Raw genomic sequence first — 26,265 nt, 5'->3', positions numbered from 1 at the left:
AAGTCACTAAAGCATTTTTTAAATTTTACTATTAAAAATAACAAATATCATCCTACCTTTACATAAGCAGGCTGTTTTTCAAGGATTAAATCTGCTACTTTTTTAGAGACCTATAAAAACATGCAATCAAAGGAAGTAAAAGAAAAAGCCACATGCTTCCTATTCCACTTTACATTTTGAATTTTTGCAAGAATATTCCATAGGTCTTCCCAATAACTACTAGCATGCTTTGGGCTATGAAATTAGTAAAAGAGGTATAACAGAGAGCATAGTACTTAATCCTTAATAGAAACTCAATAAATGGTCATTACTACTGTTAATATCAGTATCAATTGATTTAACTAGTATGTACAAAAGTATAACATCTTTAAGGGCACAAGATTTGCTTTCAAAAGATGAACACATAAGACAAATATCTAATCAGCTGAATTTATGGAGACAGTATCTGGGAAACAGAGATCATCCTGAACCCTTCAGACCCTCTGTACCACATAAAAAGACGAACAGTAATTTGGTCCCCTATTTCTGAAAACTGGAAAACATGTTTTTGGATTTTTTTTTTTTAATGTTATGAACATACCTAAGGTGTCCTTGGTCAATTCCATGAAAATTGTTAGTATGTTATACAAATTAGAATTATAATGATTTTGAACATGAGACTCTCATTTCACAATTTCAGGGGCACCTACTAGGCTACACTACAGGTACCATGGAGCATGGCACATCCAACACATTTTTAGCCTTGATGCTCAAGAAACTCAATTAGTTGAGTTTCCCTTCCCCTTCCCAAGCCAACTGAGAACAAAGCATTACACATACATTCAATTATTGCATTCATCCTTCTAGATTTTAACTCCTTTGAATTTATATACATATGTATATGTATAGATGTTCCCAGACAGAAACTCACCTAATTTTACCAAATTTTTTTTTTTTTTTTAAAGTTTAAAATAGGGGCACCTGGGTGGCTCAGTTGGTAAAGCGTCCGACTTCGGCTCAGGTCATGATCTCACTGTTCATGAGTTCAAGACCCACATCAGACTCTGTGCTGACAGCTCAGAGCCTGGAGCCTGCTTGGTATTCTGTGTCTGTCTCCCTCTCTCTCTGCCTCTCCCCTGCTTGCTCTCTCTCTCTCTCTGTCTTTCTCTCTCTCAAAAATAAACATTACCAAAATGTATTAAAAAATACACACATAAATAAATAGTTTAAAATAGATAACAGAGTTGTTAATCTGCACTGTGCCAGGCAGCGTACTAAGTGCATTCCCTATATTATCTCCGTTACTACTCATGACAATATATTAAAATGAATTACATGCTTCCTCATTTTCCAGATGAGTAATCTTAAATATAGTAGTAACTCACCCACAGCCCCCACAGTAAGTTACAAGGCTGGGATTCAAGCCCAGGTTGACCAAATTCCAAAGGTCATTATGCAGTATAGCCCTTGTGGTGGGATTCTTTCCCCAAAGAATACTACCACATCCAAGTACAAGATAGACACACACATATTTAAACATGCTGAAACCAACAGAAGGCAAGAGATGCCACCATCCGCTGAAATCTAGTTCTCCAAAATCACAACACACTTTTACCACACAACCCTCTACTGGTCAAGTCCCTTTCCCAGACCACTGCTGCTACCCCGAGGGAGATCCCAGCACCCACTGAGACCACTGAGTATAACACAAAAGAAAGAGAAGTACATCTTCCTTTATTTGTCAGATGTATTATTAAAAATCACATCTTAAATTCAGATACATTTATTACTAGTGCTCCGTTACTATTAAAAAAAATTAACAAGACCACATACTAACATTAATCTTCTACAGTATAGTCTGAGCATTATTAAAAGAGCTCAGCCTAATGCAAGGAAAATCACAGAATCAAAGAATTTTACAGCATCAGAGAAAATGCAGGCCTAACGCACTGCTTCATAGAGAACATGAAATAGATTTAGCAAGGCTAGGTGACTTACCCAATGCTACACAATTAATCAGTGACTACAATTCAGACTTTCTGAATCTTAACTCTCTATTCTCTATGGGCCTCTTTCAACTAGAAGTGGGGGCCTTTATTCTGAGATAAGAAACTGTAAGTGGGGAAAAGATACTTAGCAATCTAAAAAAAAGTTCAAAATTCTTTGATCACATTTAGGATTCCAGAGAAAGAACTAGCAAATCTATATTAAGGTAATGTGAGAAGCTGAATAAATTTTAAAATAAATGTATCACTGAGTCTGAGTCATGTTAAATAATATTTGTTTAATATATTAAGTTAAACCATAAAATCTGCAAACATTACACCTCTCTGCTGTGTCTCATTTAGTTATGTCAGAAAGAAAGGTGTTTTTTACTTACTGCAGCTTGCTGTTGTTTCAATTTGTCTCTGTACTCCTCTAATTCTTGCAAATTGAGAATAGGAGGGAGCTTCTAAAAGATACCCACAAATAAAGAGTAAAAAAATAGCTTACTTTTGTTTCATTTACCTACATACCTCTGACTTATAAACAGTGTCACATCCCATTCCCACCCACTCCTCTTGGTCTCCCCAATCTCCCCACTAGACTTCAGACACAAAACCCTACACACCTTTGTTAGCCAACCCACTGGTGCTCAAGTTCCATCCCTCACACAGCCCTATAGGACAGGAGAACAAGAGAAAGTCCCTCATCCTAACCACCCTCTCTACCAGCCACAGGTATATCCCTATTGCCTACAACAGAATTCAAAATATATTTCCCCTCTGAAACACTATGAATAGTAACTACATGCTACAGTGTGAGAGTGATAGTTGCTGGAGTGCATTCTAGATTACACATCAGCTTTCAGAAGGCAGTATGGGAAACTAGCAAGAATACATGCCACTGTGTATACCAGAAACTCCAAGTTAGACTCCAAGTCTCAATCAACAGATTGATGAAACTTCAGAATGAGTGGGTGCTGACTATGTACATCCTGTGTATAAAGTAAATATGCATACTGTATTTGGTTTCATCTAAAATCAAAATTGACTATTCTTTTCTGAACTTCCTGTAAATTTAAAATGACAACATTATAAACATTATGGCATAGAGGTCTTTATCATGGCTAAACAATTATGTAAAGATACATTCATGAGGGGCACCTAGGTGGCTTAGCTGGTTAAGCATCTGACTTGGGCTCGGTCATGATCTCATAGTTCATGAATTCAAGCCCCGCATAGGGCTCTGCACTGACAGTGTGCAGACTGCCTGGGATTCTTTCTCTCCCTCTCTCTCTGCCCCTCCCCAACTTGCTCTCTAAAAAATAAATAAATACATACATACATACATACATACATAAATAAATAAAGTAAAGAAACCAACCTAAAAGAAACATGATTGAAAGTCTTAGAGCTTTTCTAAATATATTTAGACAATATAAAATAAGATAAAGGCAGCATATCAACATACTGTAGGCTAAAAGTTAAAAACCAAAAATATAGAAACGTTTCCTGGACCAATATTCTATAGCAGCACTTAATTTTACATTTTTCTAAAATAATTTCAGTGTAAAAACAATGTGGACAGTTCATTTAATCATAATATGGTCATCAGAGACCAGTCCTGGTATTAAGACAGACAGAGAGAAAGAGAAAGAAAGAAAAAGAAAGAACACCCCTAAAAAGCATTCAACTCTCATCCATGAATTCAGTCACTGAACAAGACAGAGTTTAGATAGGTTTTAATGAATTTTTTTTTACCTCCAGCTCATATTTAACAATATCAAATGAGTCCGTAGAAAAATATACTTGTTCAATACTATTAATTAGTTCTTGTTCAGCTTGAGGGTCACTAGGCTGTTCTCGAAGTTCTCGGAATTCCTCCTTTAAGGAAAAAAATCACAATTAAAGTACTTGTAGCTATTATAATTCTACCTGCATGGAAATAAATAATCATCTATTTTAACAATCACAAATCTCCTGGGGACCCATTCTGAGCAAGGAAACAAACTGACAGAAACCATGAAGGTTCATGGAAAATTAGGACTACTAGACACTAAAAACTATTCATCTATTGGAGAAAAAAAAAAGGGGAGGGTTAGAGATTCAGATTTTATTTTCAATTCTGTGTGTGTCAACTGGTAGGTAAAAGAATTTAGAAGTTTAACAAAAGGAAAAAACAAAGTGTCTATGTAATCTGTTGTACATACATACCACATATATACATATTTTCATCATTTAACTTTCTAAAATCCGTCTCAGCACAGATAACCAGGGAATGCCTCAATGACTTGTGGGGTCACCGTCAGCATTAGAACCCTGAGCAGAGCAAACATTCTTCCCCGTGCTGGCAATCTCACTGCTTGGCTAAGACATACTGGCTCCAGAAAAGACTGCAAGTTTAGCTCTGTAATCCTATGAGGCTTCCTTCAAAGGGTGCTGATACCACAGTTAATAATCTGATTATGAACCTAAAGCTCTGTATTTGATAAAATGCTTTCTTCTTAATGATATAGAACAGGGCTTCTGTGGACTTACACAACTAAAAAGAGCCTGACAGACAAATCCCTACCCCTAATGTCAGCATCCTTATCCTCTCAATTTTACTGCATCATTGGATAAACCTTCAGTTAACTGGAAGTTTCATTAATTCAGATACCCCCTCTCTGCCACACTAATTAACCAACATTATTTTTATACACATATAACAATTTCGTCCTTTGATTTTTTTATTCATATTAATCTCAAATATATTTAAGAACACAAAAGGAACTAATATTTAAAATAATTTTACAGTCACTAAAATAACATTTAACAAAAATTCTTAATAAAACACCATTGATTAAATATGCAAAAATTATAATGTCTATTAGAGAACATTATTTTTCAAACAGAGAAACTCTAGATTATTTTATTATAGGGCATACTTTTCATTTATAAAAAAAAACCTAGCTTATATATCTTTTAGGCTTTAATTTATATTTTAAATATGTAAAGTGATTAATTATAAAATTATCTCCTCTTAGATTCAAGCTAAAAGAAAATATTAGAGCAATAAATCTGAAACTCAAGAGAAAAACTGTTTAAAATTCCAATAAATTTAAAAGAGAAGGCAAAGTCACACAAACATCAAATCTGCATAATTAAGAGTGCATGGAAAAGAAAATGCCTCTTCTGTACCAAAACTCAACTTATAAAATATACTAACCAAAAAAGGTCAAAGACACAGTCATCACTGATATAGCATGCAATCAAATACTATAAGTAAAGTAAGAAACCCTGTGTCCTAACAGAAGCTGCATTGGCGGGGGGGGGGGGGGGGGGGGGTTCTACAACAAACACACTAATCTACATAACACCCTGGACAATGGAGCTGAGGAACAGACCTGGGTTAAAACCATACTACTTATAGAAAGGTTTCCAACTAACCTACTCATGGGCAACCTCCAAGCATTTAATAAAAATTTGAAATGAGTGAGACATGAAATAGAAAACAAGATCAGGGGTGCCTGGGTGGCTCAGTCAGTTGAGCATCCGACTTCAGCTCAGGTCATGATCTCACAGTTCGTGGGTTCGAGCCCCGTGTTGGGTTCTGTGCTGACAGCTCAGAGCCTGGAGCCTGTTTCAGATTCTGTGTCTCCCTCTCTCTCTGCCCCTCCCCGTTCACGCTCTGTCTCTGTCTCAAGAATAAATAAACATTAGGGGCGCCTGGGTGGCGCAGTCGGTTAAGCGTCCGACTTCAGCCAGGTCACGATCTCGCGGTCTGTGAGTTCGAGCCCCGCGTCAGGCTCTGGGCTGATGGCTCGGAGCCTGGAGCCTGTTTCCGATTCTGTGTCTCCCTCTCTCTCTGCCCCTCCCCCGTTCATGCTCTGTCTCTCTCTGTCCCAAAAATAAATAAACGTTGAAAAAAAAAAAAAAGAATAAATAAACATTAAAAAAAATTAATAAAAAAAAGAAAACAAGATCAGATATTCCTGGAAATCTCCCTCCCTAAAAGTCCATAGGCATTTGAAATACCAGCTTCAGATGCTGCAAACTGAGGTAGGGAAAAAGACCCAAGTCAGGATATGGCAATATCCTCCCTAGGAATTTCCTCCCTAGGAATTTCACGGCACCACTAACAAACAAATGTAGTTGGCACCATTCAAAAAAAAAATGTTTTTAATATTATAAAAACTGCTAAGATTGAAAACATCAAGTACGAAGTCAAGCAAAAATTCAAACAGATTGCAATGAATGAATACTTTCATCTTAAATGTATAAATGCCAAGGATATCTAACTCCATGCTGAAGTTCTCTATACACTACCTAATTAATTGATCTGAAGGTAAAGACACTTAGGTTTTAGTTACAACTCTGGTATTAGCTTTGGGTAACTTAGTCTCTCCGTGCCTAATTTTTTTTTCATCTGTAAAGGACAAACATACACATACGATGACAGTGAAACAAATATCCAAAGTTATTAAGAATGTCAAAGGGAAAACACAATTTCAGTTATAAATATCTCACAAGTGTACATTCTACAAAATGTAATGAATCTGTAAAAGGAGTACAATCTGTATATGTTTATAAAAGGTCAAATGCCATTCGTTCTTGGAGAACTAAGCAATTATATCACAGAGAGCAGACAAACCCATAGAATTTCAAAGAACAGACACATAACACATGACACTCTAAGTAACCTAGACTAAGGACATTGGCATAAAATCGAGAAAGGCAGAAAAAGAAACCTAGCACACAAAGTAGAATTCAACCCAAGACAAATGCCCAATGCTATATCCCTATAAAATACCCTCTCCTTTCAGATAATTTAGTGGCTCCTGTGTGAAAACAATACATCCGAACTCATTCAGACAAACTCCATTGTGTGTACATCCCAATCACCTCGTTCCTTTTAATCCCAGTGCACCTGCAGGCTGCCAGACTCTGCTTCTACCTAATCATTCTCTAAATGTTTCACTACTGTTAGTGCTGCCTGCTCAATTTGATTATACACCTTTGGAGAACTGAGATTTCTCCTTATTCTCCATCATTATGCTCCACAGTGCCAAGGCACATTGTAGATAACAATCACTGATCTAACTAAAATTAATTTATCCAGTGAATTGTATGAAAAAAAAAAGGAGAACAAAAAGAAAGGAAAAGACAATATGTTGTTTTGACAGTCAAAACTTTCCCTAAAGTCTTAATAAAATGGCTCTTCTAACTAGAAATAATAATAAGTGTTAAATGATTTTAGGGATACTTTAAGCATGTAAATTAGAAAAATAAACAGAAACAGCTAGATTGTACATTCTCAAAACAAATACTCCATAATTTTGCCATTATATAAACTGGTTTCCTAGGATTGGTGATGTACAAAAATACATACTTCTTCACCTCAAACCAATTTTGCAAGTCAACATATATGTATGAAGCAAAATTTTACATAAACAAAATGAACAGAAGATTTCCTACAAAAAAAATTAAAATGCAAAATCAAGGGAATAGAATATTAAATGAAACTTCTTATACCATATAAAAATAAGTGATTTTTTTAAAGTGACAATAATATTCGATACTTAAACTCAGTTTGAGAATATTTTGGTCTTACAGACTGCTTTTACTAATAAAATTCTTTAAAGGATTTTATTTTATCATAAATCTTACGTCACATAGTAACTAATACATATTATCATTGGAGTGGTACAAATGCTCCATAAAACTTGAAAATCCAAAAATAATTTGTCAATGACAAACCATCAAAATGTGCCAGAACTTGCTTGTTAATGATAATCCACTACACTTCAAATAAAGAAAACTAAGCAAAAATACAATGGCAAGAACAGAACAAGTCTCTCTTCCATACTATCATTAAGAAATAACCTGCTAACTTTCAAAGCTCTGTTATCATACCTTTCTCCATCAAGTCACATATTTCAATTTAGCATTTATTTTAATTCCCACTATACAAAAATTCTCTATACTAGGTAATAAAGAAACAAAGCTGAGTAAAAAAATAGCAGCTAAAATTACAGGAAAGGTCAGATGAATAAACAATGCCCCTGCCAGGCATTACATAAGGGAGTACAAACAAAACACAGGGGTATCAAAGGGCAGTGAGTTCACATCTGATGAAAAAGGTACCATTTAGAGAAGATAGAACAGGCAAAATTTCAAATTTGAGAAATGTGGGGAAATAAGGCAGCAAATACAAAGCAAAGCACAAGTAAAAAGTGTAGCAGGAAAGCATACAACAGGTTAAACATCAGAGAGTGGCTTCACAGGGTAGAAAAACGTCAGCAGGAACATCTACATATATACCGAGGCAATAAAATGCAACAGTTGAGATTTTTTTAAACCCAATAATATATTTTTATATACACTAGAGCCATATTTTCCCTTTACTAAAAATAAAATACCTTAACACATATCACTGTACCAGACACTATATCAAAAAAGTAAGCATAAATATTCAATATATTCTTAACGTAATAAACCAAGCAGGATTATTTTAGGAAAGTGGTAGAAAACAAAGAAGTTAGTCAATATTTTAGAAGCTGTCTTTTCCAGCAGTCACAATACACTGTAGGATTGCCTCTAATTCTACCTAGCCTATTTTTTTTTCCATTTTGATCCATCTCTGAGATAAAGTGATAGGAACATACATATAAAATGCACATCATAAATGTAACTATGAAAAATGAAGAAAAACAATCATAACAGAAATTTAAGTGAACATCTTTGTTTCAGCCAAGCCATTTTTCCTCTCAACATAACAACTAAAGGTTTTATGAGAACTGGGGATTCAAGTCTATGAAACAATTGGAGCCCTCAAGTGTAAGGTGTTATAAAACATTTCCAGTATATTTATGGTTTCTAAGGAAATAGGCTATAACTTTACAAAACAATTTCCCACTTAAGAGTTCATCTCTTAAGGGAATATATTCAAGTTTAGGAGAAAAAAAAGACCACAGATTTTGCATTTAACCACTACTTTTAAATTATACAAAATACCATGCAAATTAAAAATACAAAATCAAGTTCAAATTTTTCAATTCTATTCACTTTTGTAAGTGTAAAAAGTGAGTTATGACAACTTCACAGTTCTCCTTACCATTATTAAATTCAATTTTCTCTTTAATTTTGAAAAGCAATTTAATCTAATTTTTGAACCCACAGAACAGCCTGGAAATTTATAATCTCCAACAGATCTTTATTCAAACAAAAAAAGATGAATGCAAAATCTTCATTCCACAAGTCAAGTTTCAAAACCCCACAAAAAATGTACAGAATAAAAAAATGAAATGCAAATCAACTTCCATTTCCGTGACTGGTTTATTAGACTACGGTTCACATTACATATCTGAATAGCAGACTGCATTGTGTTGAAAGGGAATGAGGTAGAAAAAAAAGAAATTTTATTCTTGTAAAGCATGAACTGAGGTTTACCAAGACAAATCTTACCAAGACAAATGCTGTGGTTTTCTTTTTAACTATTTGCACATTTCTTCGTCAATCAACATAAAAAAGCTACTCTGTTATAATAAATTCTAAAATGGAAATTACAGTTTTATCAAACTTAGTAACACCGTACAGCTCGAAATGAGAGCAAAAAATGTTTAGCTACCAAAATCTATACAGAGCTAAAAGGAAGAACAAAACATCAAGTTTTCAATATGCAATCAGTGTTACAAAAATCATAAATCATTGAACAAAAATAGTTTTGTTTCAGATGAAAAGGATTCAAGATCAGATACCCTAAAACCATACATAGACCATATAAATCTGTAATGAAATGCCAGATGTTGGCTTACATGGGGAAATGGTACATTTTCTTAAAATCCCACTAGAACAACAATAATGATCCATCAAAGCAGCCAGCTCATTATCAGTTTGTGTTTGTGTGTTTTAAATAAAACATAGCTTTTAAAGCCTGTTTGTGTTTGTTTTTGTTTTGTTTTTTTCCAGGCTTTCAATGCCATCTAGTGGAATACTGGTGAGGTTACAATGAAGGGAGATTTTGAGAAAATGATTTATAGATTTTTCTAGAAGGTTATTAAAGTGGCATTATTTTAATCCAGATTTACAACATATTTAAGTGATTGAAATAATGTATTTTTAATCACTTTCTACATAATAACAGCATTCCAAATGGACACATTTGTCTTTAAAGAAAAAGATCAAGAATACGTACTGATGTTATTCACAGAAATATAATTATTAGCATACGCTAAAAATACAAAATTAGAAAGCAAACATTTCATACGTGATACTCTGCCAAATATTTTTATTTACTTCTTTTACTTAACAGTTACATTCTTAACAGGCATTTTTATAAATTTATTTCTATTAAAAGGAAAATATTAAAGATAATAGCTTTAAGACATCAAATATACATATATATATATTTATTTTTAAGCTATCTTTAAAAATTTCTCAACTTCAGCGAACAACATCAAGCTGCCTGCCACATACCTGTCCATTTGGAAGCTAATACTAAAGAAAAGACACATCACAAACTGAAGAGAGAAAAATCCAGTGTATAGTCTGCATTGTTTTTCTTTTAGTTTTAAAAACATTTCATCAGACCCTTTTTCTTTTTTTTTTCAATATATGAAGTTTATTGTCAAATTGGTTTCCAAAGAACACCCAGTGCTCATCCCACAAGGTGCCCTCCTCAATACCCATCACCCACCCTCCCCTCCCTCCCACTCCCCATCAACCCTCAGTTTGTTCTCAGTTTTTAAGAGTCTCTTATGCTTTGGCTCTCTTCCACTCTAGCCTCTTTTTTTTTTTTCCCTTCCCCTCCCCCATGGGTTTCTGTTAAGTTTCTCAGGATCCACTTAAGAGTGAAACCGTATGGTATCTATCTTTCTCTGTATGGCTTATTTCACTTAGCATCACACTCTCCAGTTCCATCCATGTTGCTACAAAGGGCCATATTTCATTCTTTCTCATTGCCACGTAGTACTCCATTGTGTATATAAACCACAATTTCTTTATCCATTCATCAGTTGATGGACATTTAGGCTCTTGCCATAATTTGGCTATTGTTGAGAGTGCTGCTATAAATATTGGGGTACAAGTGCCCCTATGCATCAGTACTCCTGTATTCCTTGGGTAAATTCCTAGCAGTGCTATTGCTGGGTCATAGGGTAGGTCTTTTTTAAATTTTCTGAGGAACCTCCACACTGTTTTCCAGAGTGGCTGCACCAATTTGCATTCCCACCAACAGTGCAAGAGGGGTCCCATTTCTCCACCTCCTCTCCAGCATCTATAGTCTCCTGATTTGTTCATTTTGGCCACTCTGACTGGCGTGAGGTGATACCTGAGTGTGGTTTTGATTTGTATTTCCCTGATGATCACACCCTTTTTCCAAAAGAAGAAATGCTATCTATTCTGAGAAAAGACATCACAACACCTTCAATCTCACTGTCTAAAAACTGCAGTCTTGGGGTGCATAGATGGCTCAGTCCTTTAAGCGTGGGACTTCGGCTCAGGTCATGATCTCTCGATTTCTGAGTTTGAACCCTGCATGGGCTTTGTGCTGACAACGCAGAGCCTGCTTAGGATCTTCTGTCTCCCTCTCTCTGCCAGGCCCCTCCTCACGCTCTCTCTGTCTCTCTCAAAATAAATAATCATTAAAAAAAAACTTAAAAACTGCAGTTTTTCCAGTATCTTCACCTTCCACATCCAATAAAATCCTCAGTCCTAAATTCTTTTAAAATGTCTCTCAAATTTAGCCCTTCTCCATTTCCTAAATTTTAGAAGTCTTTTCATGGATGCTAAGAAGTCAAGTCAAATTCATTTATCTTACTTCACAGAAGTATTTTACACGTGAGAAAACATTCTGCACAAACTCCCAGAATGTTATATAAGAGAAGGTATACAGTAAATATTTGTGGAATGCATTAAACATACAAACAAAAATACTTTCTTATATTTAGACAAATGTATTTTCAAGTTTTGACTGCAACAGAGATATCTTTTTTCCTCTTGGCCTATATTTGTCTTACATGAAAAAAGTCAAAGGCATAGCTAAACCAACCATGTGTAATAGTAAACCTAGCTGAATCCTATTTGTATTTATGAGTTAGGAGAATCAGGGCCTTAAAAACAAAAAAAAAAATTTATCTTTAAAGAATAATATCAGAAGGTAGAAGCTCAGAAAAATTCATAAAACAATATTAACATTAGTACTCTTTTCTTATCAGTACTCTTTTTATATGTAAGCATTATGGAAGAACTATGGAAAATGTTTACTTAAAGTCAGGATACAGATTTATAAGGTTCCGAATATTAATATTTTTAATCAGGATTCAACAAATACTCTCAAATGCAACCCTAATAAGTTCTGTAACTAGTAACCATGTGGCTATTGTTATTATTATATATTATAATAAATTTTGGTCTCAAGTCTTCATAAGTCTTGTAACCAATTAAAATAAGTGAAAACCTTTCACATAATTCAAAAAGTATAAATTTCTCCAAATGAATAACAAATTTAGTCAGTAAATACTATATAGATCAGTTTCCTCTATCTTTACTTCAGCATGAAAATCCCATTAATTTGAATTATAACAGAATCCATTTCCCAGTAATGAAATTTTAGGTCATCACTAACTCTTTACTCTTTCCCACAAAAACTGTCAATAAAATTTCAAAAATTTTCTTCTACAATAGTTCCTGTAGTTCCCCTTTTTCCATTCTTGTCACCGTGTCCTCCACTTGGCCAAAGATTCCCAAACACTGCTCCACATTGGAATCACGTGGGGATTTCTTAACACTGCTGACACCTGGCTCCACCCCACATACTGTCACTTAATTAGAATGGGGTAGGGCCTGTGGGTTATTAGTTATTCTAATATGCAGCAAAGCTTGGACACCACTGATCTTACCTCTGAATGATTTAAGCTAAGATTTTTGAAATCTTTCTCAAAGTTTCCTTTTCTATAGAAAATGCTGCAAATAATCCTATTTTTTTTTCTTTCTACACTATTTTCTCCACCAAAATTCCAAATTTCCAGTATATGGATTATTTGACTCACATCTCTTAAAATGGAATACAGTGTCATGCTGTCCATAAAAGGCAGAAGTTGTACTAGATGATTTCTTTTTTCCCCCCAAGTTTATTTATTTATTTGTGGGGGGATGAGTGGGAGGGAGAGGAGAGAGAGAATCCCAAGCAGACTCCGCACTGCCAGTACACAGCCCAACGCGGGGTTCAAACTCACAACCCCTGAGATCATACATGACCTGAGCTGAAACCAAGAGTCAGACGCTTAACCAACTGAGCCACCCAGGTGCCCCGTACCTGATGACTTCTAAGGTTTCTTCCCACTCAGAATTTATATAGTTCTCAAAACAACAACAACAACAACAACAACAACAACAACAACAAAACAGTCCTTTCTGGATTCTCAAGCACACCTAATGCCCTTCTTCAGTTTTCCTTAACCATCTGCCTTTCTGTAATGAGTTGCACCATATGAAATTTGCCAGTATTAGATTATTTTTAACCTAAACAAACAGCCTTTCTTATGATTCATCCTAACATTCCCCTTCTATTTATTCTTTACACCAGAACCTTTTAACATAACACAACCCAAGCTAAACCATTTCCTTCTTGAAAACCCCAGTGAAATCTCACTTCCTTGTTACAACTTAGATAAGAAAAGGAAGAAGACATGGGTCCATACAGAAAAACCAAGGAGGCCTTTTTTAAAAATGTTCTACATACATATACTTGAATGAGGTAAAGCATTAGATGAAGTTAATGTTTAAAAGTTTCTCTATACAAGTATTTACACAGACTACTTAAGAAGCATAAATTGGATTTTTTACTTCTGGCATTAGAATATCAAGGGAACCCAAATTAAGACAGTGAGGTGGGTTCTTTTGGTGGTGTTTTTTTGTTTGTTTCTTTGTCTGTTTTTTTACTGATGATTCAATATTTGTATATGTTGCAACATGATCATAGTAAGTCCATCACCCAGTACACAGAATATTTTTTCTTGGATAAGAACTTTAAAATCTACTCTCTTAGCACCTTTAGAATATGCAATACAGTATTATTAACTATAGTCACCATGCTGTATGTTATGTCCCAATGACTTATTTATTTTGTAACTGGAAGTTAATACTTCTTGACCCCTTCACCCATTTTGCCCACCCCCAAACCCCTTGCCTCTGGTAGCCACCAATCTGTTCTCTATGTCTATGACTTGTTGCTTTTTTTGTTTTGTTTTCTTTTTAGATTCCACATATAAGTGAAATCATATGGTATTTGATCATATGGTCTTTCTCTGACTTTTTTTACTCAGTAAAATTCACGCAAGGTCCATCCATAGTGTTAAAAATGGCAAGACTGCATTCATGTCTGTGGCTGATAATATTCCATTGTTATGTATTTGTGTGTATATGTGTGTACACACACACACACACACACACACACACATTTACGTTATCCATTCATCCATCTATGAACACTTAGGTTGTTTCCATGTCTTGGCTGTTGTAAATAACACTGCTGTAAACATGAGGGTGCATATATCTTTTCAACTTAGTGTTTCCATTTTCCTTGTAAGTGGAATTGCTGGATCATACAGTAGTTCTATTTTTAATTTTTTGTTGTCCATAGTGGTTGTACCAATGTATATTCCCACCAATGGTAAACAAGAGCTTCCTTTTCTCCTTATCTTTGACAACTTGTTATTTCTTGTCTTTTTGATAACAGGCAATGTAACAGGTATAAATTAAGTTCAAAAAATATCTACCCAAGCCAAATAACCGGGTAGCTTGTTTTTTAAACCTAGCAATATACTGCAAGCATTTTCTCTGCAATACGTTTCACTAAGTTTAAAACCCAAGCTTCAGAATAATTTATAGGAAACCATTTTTGAAACAGAAAAGGAAGGAGGAACCTACACTGACTACTCCATGTGAAAGAGCCTCCAGCTTCACAGTCTACATTACCACTCTATTTCCTTCATAGTATTTGTCATACTTTGCATCACCTTGTTTACTGCCTATCTTCCCTCTGCTTGAACCTAGGTAAGCTCTCTGGCAGCAGAGAAGTTTTCTCTTGTCTACTGCTATATTCAGTCCCTAGAGAATGTCTAGCACAAAATAGATGCTCAATAAAATTTTGAATATGCATGGGGAAAAAATCAGAAGGCAAAGTTAACCTTGACTGTGTTGGTGATTTTTGTGATTTTTTTAGGTATCTTTTTCTGTTTACCGTATTTTTTGTTCACAGTATATACTAACTTTTTATTACAGGAAAAAGTTATTTTAAAATAATAATTTTAAATTCATGTTTTACATTTTGTTGAAATATTTTTAACAACTTAAAAAACTCAATATAAAAGTTATTTTTTGAAGCCATAGAAGTTCAATCATCAAGAACTAGCCGTGACACTAATTTTAAGACAACTGTATAAAAATAAATCATGTAAGGGACACCTGGGTGGTTCAGTCACATAAGCATCCAACTCTTGATTTCAGCTCAGGTTATGATCTGACAGTTCATGAATTTGAGCCCCTTGTGGAACTCTGTGCTGACAGTGCAGAGCCTGCTTAGGATGCTCTCTCTCTTGCCCTCTCCCGCTGCCCTCGCCAATGTGCACATACACTCTCTCTCTCTCTCTCTCTCTCAAAATAAATAAATAAACTTAAAAAAAATAATACTTCTATTAAAAAAATAAATCATGAAAAATATATATCACCATCACTCATTATCAGGGAAATGCAAATCAAAACCACAATGCAGTATCTTTTCACATCTGGTAGAATGGCTATCATCAAAAAGACAAAAGATAATGACTTAAATTAGTGAGGATATGGAGAAAGAGGAACCCTGTGCGCTGTTGGTGGGAATATAAATTGGTACAGCCACTATGGAAAACAGTATGAAGGTTCCTCAAAATAATTAAAAATTCAGCAATCCCATTTCTGGATATATATCCAAAGGACATGAAAATACCATCTCAAGGAGATATATGCATTCCCACGTTCACTGCAGCATTCCAATATCCAAGGTATGGAAACAACTTAATTGTCGGTCAAAAGATGAACACATAAAGATGTAGTACGTATATACAATGGAATTTTATTCAGCCATAAGAAAGAAGGAAATCCTGCCATTTGTGACAGCATGGGTGGACCAAGAGGGGCATTATGCTAAGTAAAATAAGTCACATAGAGACAGACAAATACTGTATGATATCACTTATATGTTGAATCTTAAAAAGTCAAACTCATAGAAACAGAGACCAGAACGATGGTTACCAGAGGCTGAGGGGTGGGGTAGATGGGGAGATGTTGGTCAAAAAGTACACACTTCTAGACAGAAGATGAATAAATTCTGGGGATGTAATAAAAACTTTATATATATTATATATATTATATATATGACCTAACTATAGAGTAACATCTAAATTGTGTTTTGGGGTTTTTTTTGAGAGAGAGACAGAGACAGAAACAGAGTGCAAGCAGGGGAGGGGCAGAGAGAGAAGAAAATACAGAATCCAAAGCAGCTCCAGGCTCTGAGCTTCCAGCACAGAGTCCCATGGGGGGCTTGAACTCACAAAGCTTGAGATCATGACCTGAGCTGAAGTTGGACACTTAACCAACTGAGCCATGCAGGCGCTCAAATAACATCTAAATTATGAAACATATACTCAGCATTAAAGTTATACCAAACTACACTGTATAAGGGCATTTCTGAACACAAGTCTTCTTAACTCTTAATTTCAGTCTTGAGTAGGAACTTCACCCATCTCAAACTTGGTGTCCTGACTGGAGTTTCACTACTCTCCTGATCCAGCAACTCTTAAAGTCTCAAAAATACGCAGAGAAGGCAGCAGTCAGCTCACCCTGCAGCACTTGTGATGTTTCCAGAGAATGCACAGAGAGAACAGAACAAGCACAAGGACTTATGAGCTTTCTTGAGTAAGGCTACATTTAAGCCCAATGCCATGATACTAATTTTACTATTAATTGTTTTATAATTTAACTTAGCTTCTTAGTGAGTGTCAATCAGACCAATGCCCCAAGCTTAATCATCACCTGAATCATATACATACCCTGATCATATGATCCCAGACTAGCCTCTCCACCCAGAAGCAGTCATCTCAAATTACACACCACAAGCCACTGATGGGGCTGCGGGTGGGGAGGTCAGTGAGGAGACTGGGTAATGAGATCATTATAAATTCACTACCTACAAGTACTGGAAAAACATCAAGGTGCACAGTGTAAAAGACAACAGGGGTGCCTGGGTAGCTTAGTCGGTTTAGTGGCCGACGTGGGCTCAGGTCGTGATCTCACAGTTTGTGGGTTCAAGCCCAGCATTGCGCTCTGTGCTGACAGCTCAGAGCCTGAAGCCTGCTTCCGATTCTGTGTCTCCCTCTCTCTCTGCCCCTCCCTGGCTTGTGCTCTGTCTCTCTCTCAAAATAATAAATAAACATTAAAAAAAAACAAAAAAGACGACAAAGTTCACACAAGGTTTAAAAACGACAAAGTTCTTACGCAATACAACATCTAACGCAATCCAATTTAAGGCATGTTTATGATGCATGATAATCTTTTTTCTAGAGTCAAAGAAATAAAAAGAATTGTCAATTAGGATTTATGGTTATTGCTTAGTTCCCAATTTCATCACATGCAATAATCTTTTATAACATTATATAAAACTATTCAAAATGCCTCTTTAAGGTTTTTGTCAAAGTCATTTCATGCAAAAGGGCTGGCTGGAATATTATCATATTTGGAGAATATGTTTGGGTCTGCTCCCAAATAAAGCCTAAGCTGTAAATACAAAATTCACATTAGGGGATAAGGCTCCTCACGGGGATGGGAAATCACTCTCCTGAGCAGCTGACACTGAGGCGTCATGAGAGGACTTATGATTGCTGACCAAGAGAAACAAGCCCTATGTATTAAGATGCCAGACACAGGAAACAAATAGTATTTTGAAATATCATCCTCAAATTGAAAATCACAAGAGCAGACATTCAGAAGACGATGCTTTGATCTGTGATGGAGCCGCTATTCACCAAGGCAGCTTCGAATGGCAATATCCCAGAGTGAGGAACAGCACGGTTGTTTTTTGTTTTTTGTTTTTTTTAACAACGGTTAGTAATTCTCCTGAGGGAAAGCCAACTAGCTTTCAAGTAACACCTATTAAAATATGTAAACATAAGTTCACATGAATCAGGAGATTAAAATCTAAGATATTTATAATTTATTATAAACTATGCTTTAGCTACTTAAAAATGTATTTGGCTCAAAATGTTACAGCATAAAAAGTAAATTATTTCATTTTATTTCTCCAAATTACAGCATATAAATCAATAAGTTCCATATATACATATAAAACTGATTTCAGGCTAAGAATTTGATACAATAATAAATTCTAAATTTATCAATTTTGCATTTTTCTGTTTCACTATAATGAATCATACTGCATCCCAATGAGTAATGAAAGCAAAAACAAGCCCACTATACTATAAAAATTTACCTAGTTTTATCATAACTACCATCTTCCTGTGGGAAGGAAAGGCTTCTGTGAATCAATTATTATCCAAAGGCAATATTATTTTTTAAGGAAGTGAAAAGTCACGCTCACACATATAGATCAATACCTTTCCAGGGACCCGGAGACTCTCAATGGCACCAAGATCACTAAGGTTCTCCGGAGGGCTTTTCAGACCCTTAAAAAAATAATAATAAAAAGAATTTTAATTCTGCTGCAGAACTATAAAATGATAGAACATATTTACTAAAATAGAAATCACCATTAAAAACAGAAATTTTCCTGCTTTAAAATATATAGAATGGGGGCGCCTGGGTGGTGCAGTCGGTTAAGCGTCCGACTTCAGCCAGGTCACGATCTCGCGGTCCGGGAGTTCGAGCCCCGCGTCAGGCTCTGGGCTGATGGCTCAGAGCCTGGAGCCTGTTTCCCATTCTGTGTCTCCCTCTCTCTCTGCCCCTCCCCCGTTCATGCTCTGTCTCTCTCTGTCCCAAAAAATAAATAAACGTTGAAAAAAAAAAATTAAAAAAAAATATATATAGAATGTACGTTCTAAAAACAGCTGTCACTTAATATACTTAATACGTATTAATATGATATTAAATAGTATTTAATAATAGTATTATTAAATCAAGTAAAGATGTACTTTTGGAAGTTTAAAATAAAAATATTATATGACATCTTCATAACTAATGGCTGAAGTCTAATTTAACCATAGTTTAAAAAGAACGAAAAGAACAGAAAATTGGGTGACAAAAAGCATTCTATAAAAGGACTTATCTATTAATCATTACCAAATTCACCTGATAAAAAGGAACAAGTATTATGATTCTCTGATATAATACACCAACCAAGTGAGCTAATCAAAGACTTTTAAATAATGCTAATTGCTTAATTAATACGTAAGTAATCCCTTGATTCTACCTGATTATTTCTCACCAATGCACCCAATTTGTACTGTATAACAAATCTCCTATCTTGCTGCTTTCTACTGTTCTTTAGCTCCCTGGTACCTCGTAATTTCTATATTCACAATCTACTGAGGGACTCTGAAAGTCTCATTTGTACCAGGGAAAGTGAACAAGACAGAAAGAAGTTAGCAATCTAACTTTTCTTTGAAAGCCTCTTTTTAAACATAGGCTATTCAAAACAGATAACTAAAATCCCTGTAAATATTAGTCTGTGAGGGGCACCTGGGTGGCTCAGTTGGTTAAGTGTCCGACTTCAGCTCAGGTCACTATCTCAGAGTTGTGGGGGTTCTGGATGGGGCTCCAGGCTGACAGCTCAGAGCCTGGAGCCTGCTTCAATTTCTGTCTCCTTCTCTGCCCCTGCCCTGCTCGCACTCTGTCTCTCTCTCTCAAAAATAAATAAACATTTGAAAAAACTGTGAGCAAAATTAGCTGATGCATAAATTTGAGTTTTGTCCTTTAGGTACCTTATATTGGTCCTTTGATGTCCTTAGTAGCCAAAATATATGGTTTACTTAGGTTGACTATTTGAGAGTTAGAGCAGAACTTGCTTATTTTTAAACTATAGAGCCATGTATTCTATCTTCCCTATTATAAAATATGGCCAGTCATTACTACAATTTTTTATGACAGCAGGTGCTTTTTGCCTCACTCCCAAGTATTCCATTACTCCCAGAATACTCCACACCCAGGTTTCTCTCACTTTCATTCTCTCTCATATTCTCTCTTTCTACCCCTCTCCCTCTCTCACACACACATACACACAAACATGCACATATATATACATAAATGCACAAGTGTAAAACTTCATAATTTGATTCAAAAGCATGAGCACCCCTAAAATATATTTTAAAAATATAACTGTCATGCCTTTTAAATAAATATTTTTAAAAGTACAGATTTGTGTAATCAATCCAACAGAAATTCTTGGAGGAATATATCACATGTAATTTTCTCTTTCCCCAGAGCTACTCAGTAAAGAAACCAATGCCTTAAATGTAAAGTGATACACACTAATATCTAGGAAAGGGCCTTACCTCCAGATTAGTCACCCCATATAATAATCTGCTAATACTATATGGCAACTTTCTAACAAATGTACAAAATAAAAGTCGTAAAAATTGGAAACCCTATTACATGTTGGGAAGCACGGGAGCTCAGTGATTCAGGGAATGGGCTCTGTGGTCTTGAACAACTTACCTACCTTGCCTGTCTTTATATTCTAATTATGGTGACAATAATGCAGAGGCCAGTGGTAAGGAGTAAAGGAGATAATGTATGTGGGAGGCCAAAAACAGTGTCTGGTATATGGCAAGCATTCTTTAAGTGCTAACCATTATTCTGAATATTACTGTGATCACAGAGAAATGCTTCTCTTTTATCAAAACAGAAATGAAGAATTACATAAGTGTCTCAGAGCACATCTGACACTCACCTGTATTTTTCATATAAATGTCTCAGAGCACAACATCTGGCACTCATGTGTATTTTAAGATTAGCAAGTTTATTAGCAAGTTTATAAATTTCTACTGACAAAAAAGAAATCATTTTTATCTTTACTTCTCTAAAGCAGGAATTCATGGTTGTAACTGTAGTACTCTGCTTTTACGAAATTGAAACTCACTGTAATCATTAACCATTATTTGATTTTCTTTTATATTTAGTATTTGTTTTGAAAATTTCCTCAGTTTAAATTTATAAAAAGCTCAGCATAAATAATACCTGCCTCTGATCTCTTTTGCACTGCTTGTGGGAATGCAAACTGGTGCAGCCACTCTGGAAAACAGTATGGAGGTTCCTCAAAAAATTAAAAATAGAACTACCCTACAACCCAGCAATTGAACTACTAGGTATTTATCCAAGGGATACAGGGATGCTATTTCAAAGGGGCACATGCACCCCCATTTTTATAGCAGTGCTTTCAACAATAGCCAAATGGAAAGAGCCCAAATGTCCATCAATGGATGAATGGATAAAGAAGATGTGGTATATATATACAATGGAGTATTACTCGGCAATCAAAAAGAATGAAATCTTGCCATTTGCAACTATGTGGATGGAAATGGAGGGTGTCATGCTAAGTGAAATTAGTCAGTCGGAGAAAGACAAATATCATATGACTTAACTCATATGAGGACTTTAAGACACAGAACAGATGAACATAAGGGAAGGGAAGCAAAAATAATATAAAAACAGGGAGACGGACAAAACAGAAGAGACTCTTCAATGTGGAGAACATACAGAGGGTTAATGGATGGGTTGTGGAGGGGGTGGGCTAAATGGGTAAGGGGCATTAAGGAATCTACTCCTGAAATCATTGTTGTGCTATATGCTAATTTGGATGTAAATTAAAAAATATATAAATAAAAAAATTTTTTACAAAATACCTGCCTCTGCACTTTATTTCTTTGCCCAAAGCACATTTTAACACTTCAGACTACTTCTATTATGCCTAAACGAATCTTCTATTTCCATTTATGAGACCAGCAACTAAATGTCCCAATGATCAAAAGGAGCATGTGAGGTGATTTCTGCCTCTTTCTCTCTTCAGCAAAATTCAACACAGTGGCTGTACTCAGTCCTCAATTTCTCTCTAACCCACCTAATCCAGCTTTCCTCCCCACCACTTCATGAGAAGTGCTATTGTCAGGTCACCAATGACCTCCATGCTGCTTGATCCAAAGCTCATTCTCACCTTCTGCCACCCATCTGCTGCAGCATTTAGCACAGGTGATCACTCCTTCCTCTTTTCAATTCTTTACGTGGTTTCCAGGACCCACACTACTTGGTTGTTGTCTTTATCCAACATTTATCCAACAAATATTTATTCAGTGTCTGATAGGGGACAGGTGGTCTTTGAGATGCTGCGGTCTTACCTCACCAGCTGCTCCTTCTCAGTCTGCCTTGCAAGATCCACCCTAACCTTCCAGCATTGAAATCTCAAGAGCTCCAACCATGGACTGTTTTATATCCACACTCAATCCATTGGTGATCTTAGCCACTTTATATACCTTATATATGTTTTTAAGTCCCAAATTTTTATCTATATCCTGTGCTTCTCCTCAGAAATTCAGACTCTTAGCCAAGTGCCTATTTTTAATCTTGCCACTTAAATATCTAAAAGAGGCTTTTAAAAAGCAAGTCTAAAAACTTTCTGCCTTCCCTGAATCTGTTCCTTCCTCGGCCTTACCCATTTTGTTAAATGCCAATTCTAATTGAGGGGGCCAAACCATCTGGAATCAACCTTAATGCTTCTCCTTCTCTCACAGCCCAAATCTGATCTGTCAAGAAGTCCTGTCAACTCTAAATTTACAATATACCCACAGATCCAGCCTCTTCTCAATCCTTCCACCACGAGGACTCTGTATAAGACCCACATCCTCTCTCATTCAGATACTGCAGTAGCATCCTTATTGTTCTCCCTTTTTTTGCTCTTTTTCCCTCTTCAACCTATTCTTTAAAAAGAAGCCAGTCTTTGCTGGCAGTGAGGAGCCTGCTTAGGATTGTCTCTCTCTCCCTGTCTCTGCGCCTCCCTCACTCTCTCTCAAAATAAATAAATACACATTAAAAAAATAAATAAGTAAATAAAAGAAGCCAAAAATGTCTTTGTGAAGTCCACATATGTAAAATGGCATCACTCCTCTGCTTGCTATTTCAATCAAAATGGAAGCATGGCTTTGCTATTAGTAAGGAAAAAAGTAGTAGGAGATGAGGTCACGATGAGGTCCTGTGTGATCCGGCTTCCTGCTTTCAGCTCTCATCCCGACCTCATTTTCTACTATTTTCTCCTCACTTTACTCCACCCACACCGGCCTCTGTTCCTCAGCCATGGTCCTGCCTCAAGGCCTCCACATTTGCTCTTCCTTCCACCCGGAATGCTCCTTCCCAAATATCCACATGGTTTGCTTCCTCACTTCCTTCAGGTTTTTACTCAAATGTCACCTTCTCAGTGAGGCCTTCCACAGCCACCCTATCTAAAATTATCAACAACCGCAAATTGCCAACTCCAGACCTCCCTATCTCCTATTCTTCCAAAGCATTAATCCCTATGTCTGCCTGAGCACTTGTCTGATTTGTTCACTGCTGCACACCCTCAAACTTAGAATAGTGCCTGGCACATAGTGCTCTGTAAACATTTGTTGAATGAATTGAAAAAACAGAGGCCAGCATAATAGAGAAAGCTGAACAACAGACCTCATATAAATAAACAGAGCTAACAAAGCCCACCCTCCCACTCTTTTCCAAAGCAAGATCCTTGCAAAGCTGAAATGCCAAAAAAAACCCATAAGTTTCATAGACCTTTCATATCTCTCCACATTAACATTATTAGCATATTCTTTAGCCTCACAAAAAAGAAACATCTTTGTGTATATGTAATACTACTACATTTAACCCAATAATAAATGTTACTAAATAAAAATCTCCCAATGTAACTCCAGGCAGCACTCTATTTTCACATCTTAAAGATTTATGAAATGTGTATTCGTAACGATTAAATATGTGGAAGTCAAGCCATAAACAAATATAATTAGGATGACTTTTAAAATCTGTGTAAAACTCCTAACTTTACTTCACTTTTTACACAGTATGTTCCAGTTATTTTGTATGTGTTCTTTAGGGTTTTTCTATCCTAAGCACTGATTTGAGCTGCTCAAGTCCAATAAGCAACTGATTGAGGCTGAAGAGTCACCATTTACATAACAATTCACTACATTTAGGAGATCTAAACATATCACGGGTATCTGGCCTTGTGTATTTTTTCTCTCCCTTCAGTATTACAAAATAAGGTTAAAAACCAATAAAACAACCAATGTTGCTATACAATGATGACTACACTGAACTATATGGCAAGCAACATGACAGAAGACCAACTTTAGCTGATGCACAAAAGTCCAAATTCAGCATTCTAGAAGCAGTTTAGGAGTAGTAGTGATATAATGTATATTGGTGTAAAAATTAGAGATACTAAAAAAAAAGCAAACAGATACCAAAAGTCAGCCTGAAATCATCTACTATTGTTACTGCAACAACCTGCTTCCAGTTTTCCTGCTTTCTCAGCATCAGTGCAGCCACTGAGATGAACTCTGTGATCAAGCACTTCCTTCATAAGACCCAGATGCTGTGTTAACTCCTTGATCTCTTTACCTTCATCATATCATATGAACATCACCATCAATCTGACACCATGAGATACGTGTTATCATCCCTATTTTAAAGATGTGGAAACAAATGCTCAAAAAAGGTGACTTCTTCAAGGTCACATAGCTACTACTGGATGGAGCAAGATGCAAACATCCCTGAGTAACAAGTGGTATGAACCATAATACCAGTACTCAACAAATGTGAGGGATCGCCACTTACTTAAATCTTTTATTATTCACAGAACTTTTTAATTTTATTTTTGTGACATTAACAATACAATTTAAGAGGAGTAAAATAATCACGTAGGACTCATGTATTCTTCACAAGATATCTACCATTTGTAACCTATTCAGGTATCTCTCAAATTCTGAATTCTCAAATAAGAATTTAATTTGGAATCTGTTTTCTAATAAACAACAAACCTAACTCACAAATGAAACTTTCACTAAATGACTATCCTTCATATTCTCCAAAGTTCTCAAAATCTCTAATTTACAACCCTGAATTAACTTCTCTCATATAAAAGTAATAAAGTATGGCCAATTACGGTGAAATATTAGAGTTGAATAAATAAAGGTATCTAAAGTCATAATTTCTTGCTTGAAGAAAGCTGACACATGACTAGGAAGTCCATAACATTTATGAGATGGAATAAAAACCAAAGTTTTTTATTCATGAATTATCATTGTGGCAGAAAATAAAAGACCATTATTTTGCCATAACAATGATTTTTTAAGTATAATTTCTCACGCATTAACTTATTGGTGGTGACTCTCAGAATTGTAAGATAAGATTAACAAAAATAATTATTTTCATTTTAGCATCTGGAAATTTAGGCTATAAGGTTTGGGAACTTGCCCAAAGTCACCAAGCTACCAATTCTGTCTTCAACTCATCCACTTTTTTTCACTCTTTCCAGGTCATCTCTATTGCACAGACCTCACCCGCCTACCCAGGCCACCTGCTCAGAGGCGACAGGCAGCCTGGATAAAGGGAGTCCTGCAGGCAGCTGGGACTGTCACTGGAACGACGGCAAAAGGGAGAGGAAGGGAAACCAAGATAGCCTTCATTGAAACTCCCTCATTGACCTTATCTAAAGGAATGTTTCTGGGACGCCGCTACCCGCCTGAGCAGAGCTCCGATCAGGGCGGCTCAGATTAGTTTTCCAGGGTGTGCCCCGACTTTCCAGTGCCCCTGACACCTGCCACCAGCCATACCTTAGGCGTCCGCCCGTCCCGGTCCAGAGACAGACCATCTAGACTCCTCTACCAGCAGAAACGAAGGAGGCCTTTGCTTCAGCCTCTGCGACTTACCTGTCGGGTCATAAGAGATTTGATTTTTTGCATGTCGAAATCGTGAAAGGGGTATTCTGTGGCAAAGAACTGACAAATCACGCCCAAACACCAGACAGCTGGCCGGTACACAGGGAAGCCATAGTGAGTAGTCACGTGGAGCTGCCGACCCTGGTCATCCTCTCTCGTTCCCTGAGCATGCTGGGAATTGTAGTCTTCCGGCTACCACCGACACCCGCAATGAAGAGGAGAGGACAGCCCAGGTACTACATTTCCCAGCAAGCAAAACAGTGGACGCTTCAGTTAAGCCTGCAAGTCTTGTTGCTCTGAGTGACCACGGCGACCGCCTGTCTTTACAGAATTCCTTGCCCTTGGTAACTCCATTG

At 36.2% G+C, this 26,265-nt stretch overlaps 1 protein-coding gene across 2 annotated transcripts in view; it reads right to left on the bottom strand.

The window, feature by feature from the left end:
• VPS50 (VPS50 subunit of EARP/GARPII complex) overlaps window positions 1-26,030 on the bottom strand; it is a 134,126-nt gene extending 108,096 nt beyond the window's left edge. Inside the window, exons 1-5 of one of the 2 annotated variants that reach the window (XM_030307960.1) lie at window positions 25,901-26,030; window positions 18,590-18,658; window positions 3,723-3,845; window positions 2,360-2,431; window positions 57-110 (exon numbers count right to left, since the gene is read on the bottom strand). In XM_030307960.1, the coding sequence (XP_030163820.1) occupies window positions 57-110; window positions 2,360-2,431; window positions 3,723-3,845; window positions 18,590-18,658; window positions 25,901-25,933 (351 nt within the window). In that variant the 5' untranslated portion in view covers window positions 25,934-26,030. The remainder of the gene's footprint in view (window positions 1-56; window positions 111-2,359; window positions 2,432-3,722; window positions 3,846-18,589; window positions 18,659-25,900) is intronic. The other variant, XM_030307961.1, reaches the window with a different exon arrangement.
• Window positions 26,031-26,265: the final 235 nt, after the last annotated feature.

Source organism: Lynx canadensis, chromosome A2 (genome assembly GCF_007474595.2).
Source record: "Lynx canadensis isolate LIC74 chromosome A2, mLynCan4.pri.v2, whole genome shotgun sequence".
NCBI classification, from domain to species: Eukaryota; Metazoa; Chordata; class Mammalia; order Carnivora; family Felidae; genus Lynx; species Lynx canadensis.
This window is presented reverse-complemented; position numbering and strand designations above follow the sequence as displayed.